The 19,193-nt window shown below is 43.8% G+C and overlaps 1 protein-coding gene across 4 annotated transcripts in view; it reads left to right on the forward strand.

Moving 5' to 3' along the window:
* The window catches only part of Atxn7 (ataxin 7), a 103,615-nt gene that overhangs the window by 61,296 nt on the left and 23,126 nt on the right, over window positions 1-19,193 (forward strand). The window contains exon 1 of one of the 4 annotated variants that reach the window (XM_010606572.3): window positions 9,999-10,191. The exons of the other annotated variants lie outside the window; for them this stretch is intronic. Coding sequence (XP_010604874.2) covers window positions 10,125-10,191 — 67 coding nt within the window. The 5' untranslated portion in view covers window positions 9,999-10,124. Of the gene's footprint in view, window positions 1-9,998; window positions 10,192-19,193 lie in introns of those variants that run through there. 4 annotated transcript variants of the gene reach the window in all.

The raw sequence follows: 19,193 nt of genomic DNA on the forward strand, positions 1-19,193 counted from the left end.
GTTGGAGTAAGGTTATTGTGTCTTGGTGAGCAGCTTATTGTCCACAGAAGCAGGGGACTGTGTGCTTTTTTGCTAGCAAACCACCTTTTTAGGAAGTAATGATTTTTTATTTAGAGAATACTTTATTAGTTTCTGTGAAACCCATATCGATGAGACCTTACATATCTAATACAGTGTGTTACCCCTGTACAAATGGAAAAAATGTTAAGTTTAACATTTCTGGACCAATATAGCTGTTAATTTCTGTACAATGCCAACTCAACACAGTAAACTGGGATTTTTTTTTGCAAAGTTGACAGCACAATTACAGTCACTACTGCGTATCATAAAGCAGGTCCTGGGAAGTAATGATTAACCAGGTTTCCACGTCCTCCTCTGGGACTGTGGTACTGTTTCAGCATTTCCAGGTTTCATGCTCGATTGCATTCATAGTATAGCCGGCTTACTTTCTTGGAATATACATACTAAGCTCCGTGTTTTCTTGGTGTTTTCCTATTTTGAAATACTCCAGCATGCGTTATATTTCTGAAGCCCAGCCTCGGTTACTCAGTGTTTTAAGAGCAAGATGTTTCTTGCTGATAATTGTAAGTTTAGAAATACGGTTGGAATCTGTGGGTCCAGAAATGTGCTGTGCATCTGAATCAGGGAGCTCTCTACAGGCAGCTTCCCAGACTTACTCCAGTGGTGCCCCGTCAGATCACCAGGACAGAGATCCCAGTGCATGGTGACTCGCAAGTGGCCTCAGATACTGTCCACTCGTGAGGGGCTGGTGGGGTGAGTGACATGAATTGTGTCTCCGATGTGGCCCATCTTGCAGTGATAGCAGGAAAGGAGGTTCCCTATTTAAAAAAAACAAACAAACTAGTCTTTAAATTCTTGCATGATGTGCCAGCAGTGTCGCATCAACTGATTCATATCCATATCCATATCCATTTGGTTTTTTGAAACAGGGCCTCACTGCGTAGTCCAGGCTGGCCTCAAACTCAATCCAGGTGCTGGGATTACAGGCGTGTGCCACCACACCCAGCCGGCATTAATTGTTTAAAAAGTTTTAAGTCTGAAGGCAGGGCTGAGATGTGGGCCAGAAGCACTGTTCTTTTGAAGTGATGTTAGTATTGATCCTTTGTTACCACACAGCATAAACGATGTGGTTCTATTACACATTCACTCAGTTCTGAACAGTGGGGATAGTGTGTGGTTGGGGCCCTTGGGGAGCCCGCGGGTTGTACACCGAGGGTCTGGCAGAGGTCCCTCTAGCCTGCACACTTGCCCTGCCCTATGCCCTGCTGCTTCACCATGTGTGAATGCAAAATACCCTAGGTTTTCACTGTTAGGCAGACACAGGAGTGATCTCACTTAGAGGAAGTAGATGAGAAATGTTAATTCAGCCTGGACAGATAACACATTTAGAATCTTCCTAATTAAAACCCTGCTAAAATATCAGCTGTTGAAGTATTTTTTTTAGATTAGCTGGGCTATACTACGTGTTAATCAGCTTCCAAGCAAGGGTACGGTAGTGACATGTAGCTCAGCCGTCTTTTCCCAAAGTTAGTCAGGCTCTAGCTTTAAAATGTTCTGACAATTCCACATTTTTTAAAAAAAAATCAAACCAGTTTTACCTAAATAAATCTATTTACAAAGAAAAGCTTATCAGGCTGGATGTGGTGGTGCATGCCAGGAATCCCAGCGCTCAGAAGGCTGAGGTAGGAGGATTGCTGTGAGAGGGTTTCAGTGATTTCCAGACCAGCCTGGGCTACATAGAGTTCAAGGCCAGACTGAACAGTATAGCGAGACCCTATTTTAAAACACCAGAAAAGAAAAGAAAAAAAAAAAAAACTTATCAGAACAAGAAAGGGTTTATCATAGTGTTGTTTACTCTAAAAGGTGTAAGTATAAAGAAATGTTTGTAGTGGAAAGCCCTGTCATGCCCTGGTGGTGCTGGCTCATTCATGGCTTTGACTTCATGTTCCTTGATGTACATTAAAGTGGTTTGGATTCTTTTAGATGCCAGCATAAATTATATTTGCTAACATGTCATTTTCATCAGAGGATGAGTAAATTACTCATACTCACTTGAGAAATAACTCACTTTTTCAAGCTAATTTCAAAGAGTGCTAGTGAAAAACTAAATCTTACTTTACGAGATCTCGTGGGCCGATTCTGACTGAAACACTGGTACTCATTGACAACTTTTCACATGGTTATGACCAGCAATTGCCATCATGAAATTAAGTCATTTTATATCACAAAGCAGAAATTTTGCTATTTAGTAAGAAACACGTAGTCCTCCTTCTTTTATCATTTGATTGATTTAGGTATGGGAAGTAGCAAGGTTATTTTCTAAATGAATTAATTTATTTCACTTTAGGCTTTAAATAAAGAACAAATATTCCTTTCTTTCGGTTGTGCTAAGTTTGGGGTCTAAAGTTATCTGATCTGTGTCCTTTTCTACTCTGAAATTTTCTGTGATAGTCTTTTCAGGACTGGCATTCATTTAAAGTTCACAAGCTAAGTTTTAATGGTATTTGATAATTTACAAAGCATTTTTGCATGTATTATCTCATTTCCTGCTCTTAATGATCCACTGAATAGATTTTATTCCTACTTTACAAATGAAAGCCCTAAATTAAATTTTGTTCACACAGATGAAAGACACCAGGCCATGTTTTCTGGCTACTAATACCTATTTCTCCTCATATAATAAGGGATAGAGTTAGAATAACATCTAGAGAAGATGTAATGAATTCCGTGTGTCACAAAACTATCGTTAGTGACAGATGTTCGAGCTCGGGTGGAATTTTCAAATTTGCTTAAAGTAAATGGGTCAGCATTGTAACCCTGTTACATCAGAGAGAACATTGTGAAGACGTGACAGTACGTGTAGACATTTGATTTAGCATAGTCAAATTTGTCTTTGGTCTTTTGTGCTCTTTTAGACCCTACAGCATAGTAATATCCTAATGCCAAACTCCTTCCCTTTTTGTATGAACCAGGGCACACTGTAGCTCGTTTAGTGGCATGGTCAACATGCCTGTTTGTGTACCCGGTATAGACTGAAGCTTATGGGTGCAGAGACCCCCGCAGGGCGTCTCTTCAGTGGGCAGAGGATCAGCCAGGGACAGAGCTCCCCAACATGGGCGTATCAAATGAAGTGATGTTGTCAAGGTGAACTTAGCTTAACTCTCAAAGGGCATTCCAAATGGAGGGTTTGGCATAAAGTTTGTCACTAAGTAATATGGTATGAAAAAAACAGTGAATGCATTTTTTCCTTTGTGACAAGTTTAATAGTGTTAATTAAATTTTTCAAATTATCCAGCAGCACCAGATAAAGAACTGTTCTTTCCCCGGCTAATATAATTTTATCTGTATTCTTTGTTATACAATAAACAGGGAACTTATAAGCTAGTGTTACTCATAGCATTTGTAGGGCAGATTTTCAATTTCTAGTTATAAAATGCATTGATTTTTCCTTTTATTGATATCTGTGCCTTTATTAACGTATATACCTTTGAGGTTGTTTTAAAAGAAATTAAACAAGCTGGGTCTGCTAGTACATGCCTATAATTATAGCAGTCTCAGAGGCTGAGGCAGGATGATTGCAAGTTTGATCTCAGCCCAGTCAATTTAGTGTACTGCCCCCCGCAAAAAGAAAGAAATTAAGTAAACAGCAAAAGTATGATTTGTGCATTTAGCAAATATCTGTTGGGTACCTATGATATCCAGGTGTTCTCCGCGCAGCCATAAAAGCTCAGTGTGTCTGGTTTCATGCACCTTGTGTTGTGATTGGGTTGGGTGGAGGGGTGAAGATGAAACAGACTGAAATAGAGTTATTTCATGTATGGCTCGTGCTAGCAGTGATATGAGAAATAACAGCTGGGCCAGGTCATTTCGGATAAGGGTAGTCAAAGAAAACCTGCATGAGAAGTTCATGCAAAGATCTGGAGGAGGAGTGTTTCACAGAGAAGTGGCAAGTGCAGAGACCAGCACGGGAAGCAGGCTTGGCAGGAGGGCCTGGACAGAGCAGAGCAACGTGCAGAGAGGCAGGGCTTTGCTTGAGGTTGGAGAAGCGAGCCTGCCAGGCATGGAAGTCACTGGGGGACTCTGCCAGCAGCTGTCACAATCTGGATCAGGGTGACTCTGTGGGACATAGTGGGCAGGTGTGGGAGCGAAGCGGGAAGCAGTAGCTGCTGTTTTGCACCAGGTAAGGGAAGAGCTGGATGGAAAGAGAAAGCTTAGATTTAGATTGTGGCATCAGGCCTGAGAGGTGTGAAGAGACTCAAATCTGCATGAAGCACAGAACCATCAGGGCTGGCTGATGGCCGCAGAAGCCTTGTGGGAAAAGCAGGTGGAGACTCTCAGGGCTTGGGCTCCAGCCAGCTGAGGACCATGGGGTGGTACTTTTAATTAGTATATGGAAATCTGTTTGTCTGTCTGTCTGTCTGTCTGTCTGTCTGTCTGTCTGTCTATCTATCTATCTATCTATCTATCTATCTATTTTTTGGTACCAGGGATTGAACTCAGGTCCAGGCAGGCACCAGAATCACTGAGCTAAATCCCCAGCCCCCTGGACTTTTTTTTTTTTGAGACAGGGTCTCACTGTGTAGTTGAGACTGACATAGAACGCAGTATGTAGCCCAGGCTGGTCTTGAATTCACAGTGATCCGCCTGCCTCAGCCTCCCAAGTGCTGGGATTACAGGCATGTGCCACCACGCCCAGCAACATTTATTTTTAATGAGGTATCTCTACCTGAATGGGAAGCCTTGATGTGTTATTCAATCAGTAGACATTTTCTAAAGCTTGTGGGGGTAGAAAATAATTATTTTAGTAATGACAGATTTTGGGGTCATTTCTTTTTTAAATTTTTTTGTTTTTCAGCAGAGCAGTAATCTAGTCATAAAAGCCATGAAACAAAAGAGAATGTGTGTACTTTCCTGAGACTTTTCATGACCTCACGGGTTAACTAGAATTTTCTTGAGGGGCCAGGCCTGTAACTCACTGCACTTGCCTAGCATGTGCAGGGCACTGGGTTCCATCCCCACTCCATCAGAAGAGTTTTCTGGTTTTTCAAAAAGTACATTTTGGCTTGTTATTATGACTGAAGTAGTAATGTACTGTTCAGCACACAGCTAACAACAGAAGTGTAAATGTGCCATCAGACTGAGCAGAGTGCCTTTACCTCCGGTGGTGTGGTCTCCTGTGTATAAGCCTCTGGGACAGTCCTGGACTCTGCCTGCAGAATTTCCCTTCACACGCATGAAAAATTAAGTTGTGATAAATTTCCTTTTTTAACTTCATAATCTATCTTAAATATTTTGCATATTAATGCATGTTGTGTGTTAATGATGCTATTTTTTATTTTTAGTTTAGTTTTTAAGGCTATTATTCTACTTTCTGAATGTATTTTAATTATTTTAACCAATTCCCTATGGGTGGGCATTTAGATTTGCAGTGCTGTGTTTCTGTCCCTACCCCAGCCCCTGGTACTAGGGATTAAACCTAGGGCCTTTGTACTTAGTTACATCTCAAGCACCCTCCTTTCTTTTTTTCAGTTCTGCGCCATGGTCTTACTAAGTGCCCAGGCTGAGCTTGATCTAACTACTGCCTCAGCCTCCAAGAGTGCTGGGGTCACAGGCCGGTGCCATCACACTTCTGTAGACAGATTTTTTTTTTTTTTTTTTTTACTTGGTACTGGGGATCGAACTCAGGACCTTGCACTTTCAAGGAAGGTGGTGGCACCAATGAGCTAAATCCCTGGCCCTGTATGCAGTACTTTTAAAGACCCTCCTTCTTTTGAAGTGTCTGTCAGTTGTTGCAGCGTATTGATTTTCTGTGTGAAGGGAAACACGACAAATCGATAATTTTTTAGACTGACACATGTACTTAATTGATACCCACCAAGGCCACTTTTATGTTGTGTACAGAGAAGTTACTAGCTGTTATAAAATGGCTGTGCTTCAGATATTAAGGGAAAATTCAAGCCAAAAATCCATATTTTAGTTATGTTTGCTGAAAAGCATTTTTTTGTGACAGTCACTTCTCAGAACCAATTTGTACACATTGACTAAGGCACACACGCCTCCTCTTTGAACTGTGGTAGGCTGTGGTCTCATGCATGACCGGAAGGGGGAGTGTTGGTTGCTTCTTTAATCAGTAGTACCTGCACCTGGCTGGAATGGTTACTCCAGTGCTTATTGAATCCAGGCCAGTAAACAAAATGGTAGGGGCAGGAGAACCAGGGCTGGGCTTAGCTCTTTTTCTCTCCATCCCTCATTGGGTATGTAGAGATCTTAGTCTTTAAGTTTACTTCTACAATTTATTGTCAAGACAGCAGTTCTCAAAATAAAACAGTAGTTTTATACATTTTCACCTTGTGTGTTTGGAAGTTTTAAAAAAATCAGAGAAAGTAATTGTATCACTTTAAAATAAGTTAAAATACAAGCAGAAAGCCCCTAATTATACAAGATAAGAGTTCTTGATCTGTATTCTTTTCAAAAATACAAATTGCTCTTATTCTGTTTCTTGCCTTCTGTCCTGTGAACAAAGCAGTAGACCCCATCTCCTGTGCTTGTTCCTCTACCAGCCCTATAGAAAAATTTCCCCACCAGAAGCCAATGTTGTATTAGGCTTTTTTTTTCCCATTTTTCTAAAGCCTCTTACAGTATTTCTTAGGCCACCCATATTGTTCATTTTAATTTGACTCTGAAGAAAATCTCTCAGACAAGCATAAACTTTTTTTAACTACCAGTATAGAACATGTCTTGTAAAACTGGGTAATATGCCAAAATGAGTGATGATTTTTTAAAAAATATTCATTTAAGCGAATATAGGCAATTTATTCTGTGTGGAGTTTGCATTAGGGAAGAAACCTAGTTTCTTGAGCCAGAATTCCTGTCTGCAAAATATGTAGCCTCCTACAAGATAACAGTTGTGTGTGAGATTAATTGTAGGGCCAAGGAAAAAGTAAGGCTGATCTTATTTCTGATCTCGCCATCTTCTTTGCAATTTGTGTAATTGTTTGCCTTTTAACGGTGTTCATCTCTTGTATCAAGTAATGGACTGGGTTAAGGTCAGACCAGGGTTCACACAAAGCCCACATAAATCAGGCCACGCAGACACACTGCATTTGCCTGCCGTACACACATGAAGTGTGGCTGAGCTCCTAAGAGCCATCCACCATGAGTCAGATGATGCTAGCCAGAGAAAGGCTGCCGTGTACTAGCGGCCCCCAGGTGAATTATCCCATTTGAACTTCATCTTCCACCTCTCCTAATCCATCCTGAGTACCCAATGAGTACTGGATAATAACAGAGCAACATTTCTTGTGAAGCTAATCTGATTCTGGATAGCAGGCTTCCAGGACCTCAGCTGAATGAATTGCTCGGTATTTCCAAGTTTGAAAATACTTTCTTCTCCTCTCAAGTGCTCCTTGGCAGCAGGTAAGGAATGTTAAAGCTCCTGTAAGTGCCAATTAAGGCCAATTATAACTCGCCCGGCCTGCTGAGACAGTGAAATGGGGTTAGTGGAGGCTTGTGTGTCTGTAAAATGGAGAACTGGCTACTACTGGTGATGGAACACAGTATTTCATAACTGCCAACAGTGTGTTTGTTGCCCTGTGGAGCAGTGACACCCTTCCTGGCCTCTCAGGCCTTCAGTTTGGGAAATCCCAGGATTTGTGGAGGGCTTGACTGATTTTAGTAGTGAACCTCTTTCTGATTCCCTGTTACTCTGCCTTCTTCTCAAATGATACCTAACTCCAGGTTTTCCTTGGTCGTAATCATCATAGATGCAGTTGTCAAACACCAGAGCTGTGCTAAGCATTGCATTCCATGCATTACCTCGCCTACTCCCACCCAGGCCCTGTGGGAGGAGATAGTAACAGCTGCCAGGTGAAGACTGAAGTCTGCTCCCCATGGCTACTCCCCGGAAGTGCTAGACTGCAGCTGCAAGCTGGCTATGCCCTGTCCCTCTACGCAAGTCCACTGCGCAGCCTGCCCAGCGGCTGCTGCTGAGCTAACTCATTAACACAAGAATTCTTCAGGATTCTCTCTGTACCGGAGTAAAACCACTGTGCACACCATTCAAACTGCAGTCGATGTGATTTTTGGTCTGCACGGCACATGGATGTTACTGTATTAAAAGGATGTTTTAGTTTGTAATCTTTTTAGTATGTTAATTATTTTCGTAGGAAAAAAGACATATGGCCACATCTCACACATACACCTAAACGTGAGTAATCATTGTTAAATTAGTATCAAAATAAACCTTACGTGTATAGGATATTGGGACATAATTTAAAGAAAAAAATAATGCTTTCCAAGCAGAACAATTTGCGTATACATTTTATTCAGGGAATTAAGAGAGGCATGTCTGAGTATTTAAAACTTTAATCTAAGCTGCTTTATTTCCAGTATATATTCTTAGTGTATGAAATTACATTTTCCTGAACTACACTACCATTCGTCCCTTTCCTGACACAGGTGGCAAAAATAAATTCGAATTATTTCTCTTAATTTAACTACATTTAATTACATGTAATTGTGTGTTTGTAGTGTTTAAGAACATCTGCCCCAGTTCACACTGATTTTCCTCAGAATTACAGAACTTCATTGCCAAAATGGTTGTGGATCCCCTGGTTCTCACAATTTTTCCCTCGCTAGTACTCTTCACCGAGTGTAGAGGGAGCGCCAGAGAGGCAGGCGTTTTTGTGCTGGGAGGCCGGAAGAGACTCGTGGCCAGTCTGAGGAGTCAAGCCTGGCTGAGAAAGGCTCTTTATTCTGCTGTTTTGCAGTGGTGTCATCAGGGAGACGCTTCAGCTGCCCCTTGGGGAGTGAGCAGTAATATAAGAGCTGTGACGTTCAGATTGTGCAGAAAGGAACTTCTTCCTGAATTAACCTGAAATCCTTACTTTTGCTAGCTACCTCTAGAGAGAGGAAGGGGAGAACTGAGCCCACCCTGTGCTCCCAGGGCTGCTTACAGTGACCCTTTGTGCTCCTCTGGTGATTGTAGGGGCCACAGTGGTTGCAGAGTACTGGACTGAGGTGGTAAGAAACTGGGGGATGGGCTGGGTGCCTGCTCTTACCGTCACAGGCACATTGGAACGGGTGCTTGCCGTGGAAATAAAGCAGCATCAACTTAGATTTATGTCTGGTCCAGTGTGAGCAATTTCCCGTGCCTCAAACCTCTTTGTGCCTTCCAGGTAAAATCACTCCCGTGCATGTAATTCATGATTCTGGCAAATATTTTGTGTCGGAGGATGGGATACTGTACTCCCTTCCCTTCTTCTTTTCACCTTTTAAAGTGTTTGTTGTGGTCTGTTAGGCATCTGAGCCATCCATTATTATTCAAACTTAGATCAGCTGGCAGTTTTTCCATGTCTTTTGACACTAAGATTCACCTGTTACCAGGAGGAGGCGGAGTCGTGGGGCAGGATGATAGATCTGAGATAGGACACGGACACTTTACAAGGGGCACTTAGAGAAAATTTGGATTAAAAGCATAGAAAATCCCAGTGATTAATTCCCAGTAATTAAACACCAAATTTTGGAGAAACTGCAGAATGTGAAATGATGTACATTTTGAAAATATGTACAGAAAATGGGTCACGATTTTTGTTACTAGATGTAGAAGGAAAAGTATGTCTAACAAACTTTTTTTAAGTTTACTAAGTATGGATAATACAGGAGAAATAAAATGTGGAGAAAGGCTGCTGAAGATCTGCTGAGACTTAAAATGTAGGTTTCATAATTAGATGGGTACATTTTCTGACATACTTGGCAGTAGCAGTGTCACTTTAAAGCTATTCAGAAAAATTCGGGTGTATTTCAAATTTTAGCAGGTTAAATTTATAAATTCTGGCTTCTCCAGTTCTGGCAAATTGCCTTTCAAATGGAAGGATTAATTTACACCAGCCAGGACGCCTGGTATGACCATATTAGATGAAGTTAGACTCCACCCCCATTTCTGTTGATCTGCCAGGACCTTTGTAATTCAAGTGCTTTTTACAGTAGTAGCAAATGTTACATAAGCCCAAACACGGAGCATACTTGGAGCTGGTGGACAGAACCAAATCATGATGCAAGCCTGCAGTAGCAAGTGTGCACTGAAGCACAACCGGCTTCTGTGAATGGAAGGTAACCAGATGCCTCTCCAGAGCAGTGCTTCCTCTGCTCGGGAGCTGAAAGCTCCACTGGGTAAGTTTTCCGAGGCTGAGCTTGGCTGGAGGCCCAGTTCTGGATGATCCTGCAGAAGTGGGTGAGGGCTTGCTAGCATTACATAGCGAGCAGAGTCAGGAAGAGTTCGTGCAGGCCTCTTTCAGCCAGCCTGGCGCTTGTCCTGCCCTGCCAGCAGGCCTGGAGGGAGAGAGCTCCGGAGAGCTGGTGATCAGAGTGGGGAACCACAACAAGACAGTAGCTGCTGCAGGCTGTCCATGGGAGCCATGCTGAAATGTCACCTGAGTGATCTGGCCAAAGTTCAAATGCAGGCCAGAGTAGAGTTTGCTATTAACTCAACAAAACGCTAGGGTTTATATCATACATAGCTTCCCATATCGCACATCGGTTACATCGTGCTCTAAAAATGGAGGGCCGTTGTAATGCCCTGTAACTGGTTCTTTTTTTGTTTTTTTTTGTTTTTTTTTTATCTTGTGGTAAGTGAGGTTTTATGACAGGCAGTGTGCTGTGTTTCCTGTAGAATGTGTTTGAAAGCTGTTTTGTCAGATACTTCAGATCTACAGCAGTTTCAAATGAACACTGTCAAGAGGAAGAACAACTTCAAAACACAGTCACCCTGGGAAGTCATTCAGTAATGTAAATTGAGTGTATAAAAATGTAATTGTGGACCAAGGGCCAGAAAAGACCATTCTTTTCCGTGGTGCTCTGGACATGGCGGGGGGAGCCACGCTGCTTTGGTGCCTATCATGCCTTCTGTCTTCCTGCAGGGAGTGGGATGACGGCTGAGTTCTGTCCCTGGGTTCAAATTTCATGCTGCCTGCAACAGTGAACTTGTATGGCTTTAGCTGGGGTTGAAACTTAGCTCTCCAGTTGCAGGATTATAAATAAAAATAAGTCTTAAGCCTTTAATCACATGCTATTGATTATGATTTTTCTAACAACTCTTGTCAGGTAGTTTTAATTTTGCTGTTTCTGGTTTCATTTTTGCCTATCACTTCTGATGTTTTATCTGTTGACATCTTCGGCCTGCAGGTGGAGCAGATACTGTTTGTCTCTTTTAAAAAATGCTGCAAACTCACTGAAACATTAGTGCTGTTAAGTAATTAATCATTTGTTTCTTATCAACAGAATGCTCAGTGAGGAGGTCTTCTAGCTGCGTGCTCAGTGTGAGGTGTTGGTTGCTACCTCATTCAGGGTCTTTTCCCTCTTCCATCCAGAGTGAGGGAAGATGAAAAAGGATGCAAGGCCAGGAGCGGAGGGGTAGGGATTGTGACAGACCAAGCACAGCATCTTCAGCAGATGGTGCTTTCACTCTGCCACAGCTTGGAACTGCTGCTCCCTCTGGGCCAGGAAGATGGGGATCCCTGTTCAGGTTCCTGCACAGACGTTTCCATTTTAAAGAACAAAACAGCAGAACTCCTCTGAATTTGCATTTTACCAGGTTTTCTTAATTCTTTGTCCCTGCTTGACTATATGAAAACTGGATTGGAGTGGTAAAAGCATAGTTTTGTTTTAAAACTTTTTGTATTTTGGTGATAGCCCTGGATCTTTCATTTGGGAGAACAGTGACACAGACCTAAAATGGGACTGTGGATTCGCCTCCCTAAGGGCTGAGTGTGATTGCTGCCTAATTGGATTGCCAATGGGATAACAAACTGACAGCTGTACCTTATAGAAAGTTGTTAAATTTGTAGCGTGCTTTCCCGCTTAACAGAGGATTTAATCAGAAAATAGCTACAGGCTGATGGAGTTTAGAGTTTACCAGAACACACGCACAGTCTTCCTGTTCTTCTTGCATGGAAGAACCTGAGGAGCAGAACATTACGCATGATGCAGGGTGGGCAAGAGGTGGCGGGTGAAAGCCCCCAGACGGTGTGCACCGTCGGGTCGGGAGCTCACACTTCTTTCAGGCCCAGTGATGGATGCTGTCCTGTGGGAGTCATTCTGGTGACGCCATGCAGGCCTCGAGGCTGTTAGCCAAGTGGAAGTGTCATCCATGGCGCTTTTCGTGAGGGGATACATGTAGTCAGAAGCCTGACACCAGGGTCTCAGGTAGTATAATCAGTTCAGTGGTTGTTTTGTTCCAAGCAGTAACAGCTGTTTTCCAAAAGGTTGTGGGGGTGTGGGGGTGGGTGGGGGTGTGTGTGTGTATGTGTGTGTGTGTGTGTGTGTGTAGGCACCTGTGCCTGCCTGAGAATATTCTAGCACTAGGGTCAGAGTCTGCACCTTGAGCAAAATTGCAGGAAACTAGTCAGGAGGCCCTTCAGAAAGCCAGCTGGCCAATTCAGCTGTTCAGTTTTCCGCAGGACAAGCCAAGCGGTCTACTGCAGTGATTACGGAGGAGGGAGAGATGTTAGACTCGCAGCCACAGAGATGACTGTTACAACATTCATTACCCCACCTTGTCCTTCCGTCCCTTTCAGGAAAGCATTTGGGTTTTTGTTGTTGTTTTTTTAAGGACTTTTATAAATGTTTGCGGAGAGCTACAAGTTCAGTAGGCAGAGGAGGAATACCCCCTAGATAGTAAGGTTTTTGTATTTCACATACTTGAAAGCAAAGTTCTGAAAGGACAGTCCTCTTGGGAGGAATTCCTGGCTAGAAGATTATTTGAGGTTGCCATATTTCTGCTCTTTTCCTAGCAACATTATTTACCATCTATTCAGACCTGTCCCTCCCCCATGCTCCCTGTAATCTGCCTTTTGTGATCTGCTCTCCTGCTGCAGTGTGAATGGGCATGCTGCAGTGCCCGCCCTGCCGGGGGAAGTGCACATGCCAGGGGAGCGGTGCGTTCGTGTGGCCTTCATTTCTGTCAGAAAGCACTGACTTGAAGGGCTCAATCATTTGATTACAGACCTTTGGTAAAAACTTGTTTCAAGTGGCCTGTGTGCTGTAAGCGACTCTCTTTCTGCACTTGCGTCTTACCTTTTTATGTCAAGGCACCTCAGCACTGGGGGAAGGAGCAATGCATTTGGCAAATTAGTTGGAGACTCATTTGTTAGGGCGGCTGGTGTTGAAATCGTCCTTTTCAGTCGACTCTGTCTAGTGGAAATGATGCCAAGTGCTTTGTGGAAAAAACTTTTTCTCAGTTTTCCAGTGCCATCCTTAGCTTAGAGCCGTCTCTGAGCCGTCTGCCAGCCCTGCCAGCCCGCTTTGGTCAATTGTCCTCTGAGGGCCCATGTGTCAGACGTCAGCTCTGGTCTCCCCAGTCTGAGATTTGACCGTTCTGGGGATAGACCCATTGGTTTGTTTCCTCTTTTGGCAGTTAGACTGTGCTTGCTTTCACTAGAGCAGTCTCAATCATGTGCCTGATAAACCTCAAGTAGTTAGATCTAAAGCAGCTGTAAGGTTGGAAGAACCAGTAGAAGCAAACTATTAGAGTAGGGCTGCACTAGCTGGCCAGGGACGTAGGAGTGCTTTGAAAAAAGTGTAAGAAAATTTTACAGGAAAAGTTGACAGCAAAGTTATTAAGTGCTTGATGTCCTCATGTAGTCCATGTAGTCTTAAATGGTATGCCAAATATTTCTAAATAGTTACTAGGGAAAGTATTGACTACTGTATCAAAGCTAAGGTCATTGTCTCAGACACTGCTAGGGACAGTACTTGACTAGACAGTGTCTAGTTGGCTGTGGTGTTCATTTAGTAAATAAGAGTTCAGACCTTAGTCCAAATGATGAACGGTCCACACTGTAATCCAGTTGTGAATGACAAAGGTTTAGAGGAAATATGGCTGCAGTGCAGAGTTGGTTTGTAAGATAAGGAGTTCCAGGAATTAAAAACAAACACGTCTTGATTCCTGTCTTCTCTGTCCTGATCTTGGCTGTCTCTCAGGGTCATAGTCTTTAAGACAGACAGATGATGTCAGTTGACACTTCACAAGCTGTACTTGGCAGCCCATAAGCGAAGCCTGACTGTAAGTAGAACGGGAGCTTCCTAAGAGCACAGCCCGGACCCAGGAAGTCTGATGCTGTGAAGGGGAGGCTTCACGAATGACCTAGAGGCTCTAAACTGAGCTTTCGGTACATTATTGCTATGCCTGATCAAAGACTCTGAGTGTGTTTACCTGTGTTTTGCTCTGCACGTGTGTGTGTGTGTGTGTGTGTGTGTGTGTCTGTCTGTCTGTCTGTCTGTCTGTCTATCTGTCTGTGATTGAACCTAGGGACATGAGCACATCTCATGAAGTTGCCCAGGCTGGGTATGAATTTATGATCTCCCTGCCTCGGCCTCAGGTATATACACCACCACGCATGGTGGTATTTATATTTTTTAGCCATATATAAGCTTTATTATTAATAATCTTTATTTTGAATGAGTGATTATTGGGTATTCTTGGAATGGGGCTGTCAGAGACTGCATGAAATTATATATCCTTTGAGGCATGTACTGGTATTTTTATAAAGCCTTTTTTTGTTTGTTTGTTTGTTTTGTTTTGTTATTTTGAAACAGCATCTCGCTGTGTAGTCCAGGCTGCCTCAGCCTCTCATGTGCTGGGATTATAGGTGTACACCAGCAGGCCCGGCTGTAAAGCCTTTGTATGCAGAGTGCACCCTAACCTTACATGGTGGAACCTCTCCAGAAGTATGAGTTTACTTGAAAGGAAAGTTGCGGGGCTCAGAGATCATTACTCAAATGGTATGACTAAAGTGTCTGGCTGTGGGCTTATCACCTGATTTGAGACTTGGCCTCCTTCATATTGCATTCTGCCTGTAGATCTTCCTCATTGTTTCCTGAGTGTTGTCAGGAAAATAAGCCAACTTTTTTTTTTTTTTTAATTTTTGAGACAGGGTCTCACTATGTAGTTGAGAATGACCGGGAACTCACTGTGTAGCCCAGGCTGGCCTCAAACTCGCAGCGATCCTCCTGCCTCAGCCTCCCGAGTGCTGGGATTACAGGCGTGCGCAAATAAGCCAACTTTTAATTTAAGTAATTTTAGCTTGAATGAGCATCTTATTTTGTTTGGTGTGATTTTATTCATTTTTTAATTGAATTCTAAACGCTGATCCCCTGAGCTCTTGTCTGAGAAAAGGTCCGTACAGACAGTCCCCGACCTAACTATGATTAATTTGGGGCTTTTCAGCTTTATGATGATGTGAAAACCATACATACAGAAACTGCACTTGTGATGTGGAACCTTGGGCCAGTGGTGTGCAGTGGAATGCTGCCTGGCCAGGCTGGGAGCTCCCAGTCACAGGGCACACTGCTGAGATGCTGCAGTGCGGGGCGGCGCTCAGGGCTGTGTTCAGTAGGTGTGCTAAGGGCATGGCTTTGGCTTAGCCCAGCTTTACTTGATGTGACCCCATCATAAGTCGTGTCTAAAAATGCATATGCTACCCCCTTACACAATGGAGAAGAGCACAGAGACTAAGGTGGTTTGGTGTGTTCCCGAGGGACACCTCTCTGCATTGGTAGGCAGAAGTCTTCCAAGTCCAAGAAGCAAGGCTGTAACTCATGTCAGCCCAGCCGACAGGCATGTCTCGGCTGCCTGCTTGTGGTTCCAGAGCCTCCCTCTAGCGTGTCATGGGCTGGAGACTTGGTGGAAGAGGACTTTCTGGGCGGCTGCCCACCTAATGACTGACAGAGTAAGGATGGGAACCCATGTTCTTGCTGTTTTCAGGTGCTCTAAAAACCAAGTGTTTTCATTTTACTTTGGCTTCTATTCAGGCTGGTTTCACAGCCCTTAGGAAGACTGCGAAGCCAAGCTTACATGAGCAGACAAACTAAAAGTATGGCTTGTGGGGTGGTGCTGAGCCCTCTGGGGCAGGCATTTGCTGCTCATCTCATAGCCCCGTGGAGATGTGCTCTTCTGAGCAGTTCGCAGGCCAAGCCAGGTAGACAGCCCACTGAAACCCCTGACAAAGCGGGGAGGCCCACGCTGGCTGACATTCGTGGTTGACCTTTAGGATAGAGATTTCCACATGGAAAGATGGAATCCAAAAACCTGGATTTCCCTTAATCGGATTCTAAATTCCCACCCCAAATTTACCAAAAAATTGTCACCAGCAGCCCATGCAGGCAGACTTTTGCTGTACAGCCTGCTTTTGCTGAGCCTTTGGGAAAAGGGCTTCTGCTGACCTATGCCTCAGCTGTGCCCTTTGCCGCTCCCTTCTTCCTGCCTCTGTACCATGTGGCCCAGCTTTGATGGCACTGCTCAGTGTGGCTGGTCTTCCTGTGCTTTTCCGTGGCTGCTGAGACTCACCCCGCCTCCACCTCCTAACGAGCTGTGTGACTTGAGCACCTTACTCTGAAGTGCTTTGAAGCCTTGGCTTCCTCCTCGGGAAGGTGGAGACAGTAACAGTATCTGTTCCTTGGGAAGATGGTTGGGAAGACCTGGATGAGATGATTCCTGTAAATCTCCAGCAGAATACCAGCCGCATGGTTCCAGCACAGCAGCTGCTGTTGTTGAAGGTTGTATTTCTTTGTTTGGATTATCAAAGGTAGTCGAAGAAAGATTTAATATGATATAAGAAAAGATCACTGAGTGTTTTGTAGATTTTCCCAGCCCTTAGCCCCTCTTGCATGGTGCCCATGAGAGTGGCACAGATTGGTACACTGCTCAGACATGATAGTGAGTGTGCCTTGCTTTATTTTGAAATGTGTAAACTGAGACAGGAAGTCCAAATCTATCTATTACAAAAAAAATTAAGCAATACAGGCTGGGTGTGGTGCCTCACACCTGTAATCCCAGTACTCAGGAGGCTGAGGCAGCATTGCTATCAGTTGGAGGCCGGCCTGGGCTACACAGTGAGTTCAGGACCAGCTTGCACTACCTGTCTCCAAAAAAAAAGGTAGAAAGTTTTAAAGAATAGACCTAGGCACTGTGGAGGAAGCATTGGGGATTGAACCCAAGGCCTGTGCACTGAAGTATATCTTTAGCCCTTTCTGTATTTTTTTAATTGAGCTGGGGTCTTGCTAAATCACTGAATTTCCCACCCTAGGCTCAAATTTGACAGTACTTCTGCCTCAGCCTCCCAGAGTGCAGGGATCCTAGGCATGCTCCACCACACCTGGTGAGAGAGCTGCTTTTTAAAAAGCTTGCCATATATCTTTCCGGATGCTTTTCAAGCATGCATGATAGCATTTGGAGTTACAATTTGCTTTGACTAATTTTTAGGTTAGTGTCTCAGTTTTAACACTTTTGTACGCTAAAATACTTTTAGTTCTTTTCAAAGCAGTATTTAGGACATAAAAATTTTGCTTTGCGCTTCTCCTGGTTTGTGTCTATGTCTAAGACTTGATTTTTTTTCTTAATCTCAGCATGAATTTAGATTTATAAGCACAGTCATTATTCTTAGTTGCTTTCCATTTTGGAAGATCTATAGAGGCTCCTTCCTCCCCCTGCCTCTCATCCAGACCTTGCCTTTCAGACAGGAAGGGAAGATGGCTAGAGGCATCTCCCCCTGACCTTCACTCCCCTCCCTGCCCCTTCTTTCCCTTTCCCTCTTCCTCTCTTTCCTTCCTCCTCCCTGTGTCTGTTTATCTGCCCCCCTACAGTCACTGTGTCTGCCCTGGCTCTGCTCTGAGCGCTGGTGTCTGTATTGGTCTGAGTCGGTCTGCCTGCCTGTGTCTCCCTGGATGGAGCCATTCACAGGACCTCCTCATTCAGGAACAGAGTGTGCTGTTTCTGGGACACTGCCAGCTCCTAGAGAGAGCAGTGCTTTGAAAACAACTCCTCAGCGAACTGCACTGCAGTCATGCTTAGCATCTGGCCACCACTCTGTCCTCCTGCCCTGGGGTCCCTCGCTGTGCCCAGGAGCTACCCAGTTCTCTTTTGGTCTTGGAATACACTTTAACAGCTGCAAGTTCAGTTTAAAAATCTTACAAAAAACCAGGAAAAGATGTGGGGAGTCCAACTCAGCTGTAATAAAATTTGGTTCTTTTCCGTCCTGTGAGAAGAAATCCTGTGAGATGCTGTCCTGTTCACAGAGTAAGTTACCGGTTCTTGATGTGATGGAACAGCTTAATTCAGCGGCATGACAGGGATCTAAGCTGGCGCTTTTCAGCCTCAGTTTTAGTTACACACACACACCCTGGAAACTGTCATGAGAATGAAAAGTTGAAAGGACAAGCCTGAAGTTACAGTCAGTTCTGCTATAACACAACATTTGTTCCTTAAAAATTACTGCATTATGCAAAATTGTGCAATAAAAACCACATAAGGCCTATGGGAAAATGGGTTAGGGCACAACACTCCAACTTCATTGGTGACAACACAGGAAGACAGGAACCTGAGGAAAATAGTCTTACATGTCAAGTGGTAAGAAAGCACATGAAGACTAGAGTAAAATGATAGTTTATCTTGAAAAGAACTGGCATTTGCCAATGAAGTGGGCAGGGGGAGGGTTGCAAGCTGTAACACGGGTGTGGGTGGGTGTGGCCTTCACAGCCATGGCGACCTGAGGTGGGTGGTGGCTGTTTGAGACGCTCGCCCCTCAGACTCCCCGTGGTTGGTTCAGCCAGGTACAGCTTTCTGCACCCACCTAGTATTACTTCCAAACAAAATCAGAGGCAAAGTGTCATTATGGCCCAGTTGTCTCTCATTATATCCATGGCTTTAGAATAAATCTGCATTCTCAAAACAGGCATTATTTAAAAATTTTTAATTAAAAAACCGTTATAGCAGACTTGATTGTATTTTATTAGATTGGAAATTTTATTTAATCATTTGATCTTAAGAGAAAGTACAAATGCTGCTTGACTAATGATGGGGCTGTATCTCAGTCAAGACTGTGTCGGCACACTGAACCTACCAGACATTCTGGTGTCAGGTCTCAGTACACTGGGACTTGGGGGCTGCTTCCCACGTGATCAGGTGCTGACTGGGGCTGTGGTTCTCCTCACTGTCCCACCTCAAGAAAGAGGAGTGTCCCATGCGCCACTGGCCCAGAAAGAGACAGGGACAGCTCTCGTGGATGCAGTCTCTGTTGCACCATCATAAAACTGAAAAATTGTAACTTGAACTGCCATAAGCTGAGATATTTGTTCGGAGACACCTGTTTGAGAATTCTTTTTTTTTTTTTTTTTTTTTT

The sequence above is a fragment of the Fukomys damarensis genome, unplaced genomic scaffold (assembly GCF_012274545.1).
Source record: "Fukomys damarensis isolate Sample0158 unplaced genomic scaffold, DMR_v1.0_HiC HiC_scaffold_28, whole genome shotgun sequence".
NCBI lineage: Eukaryota > Metazoa > Chordata > Mammalia > Rodentia > Bathyergidae > Fukomys > Fukomys damarensis.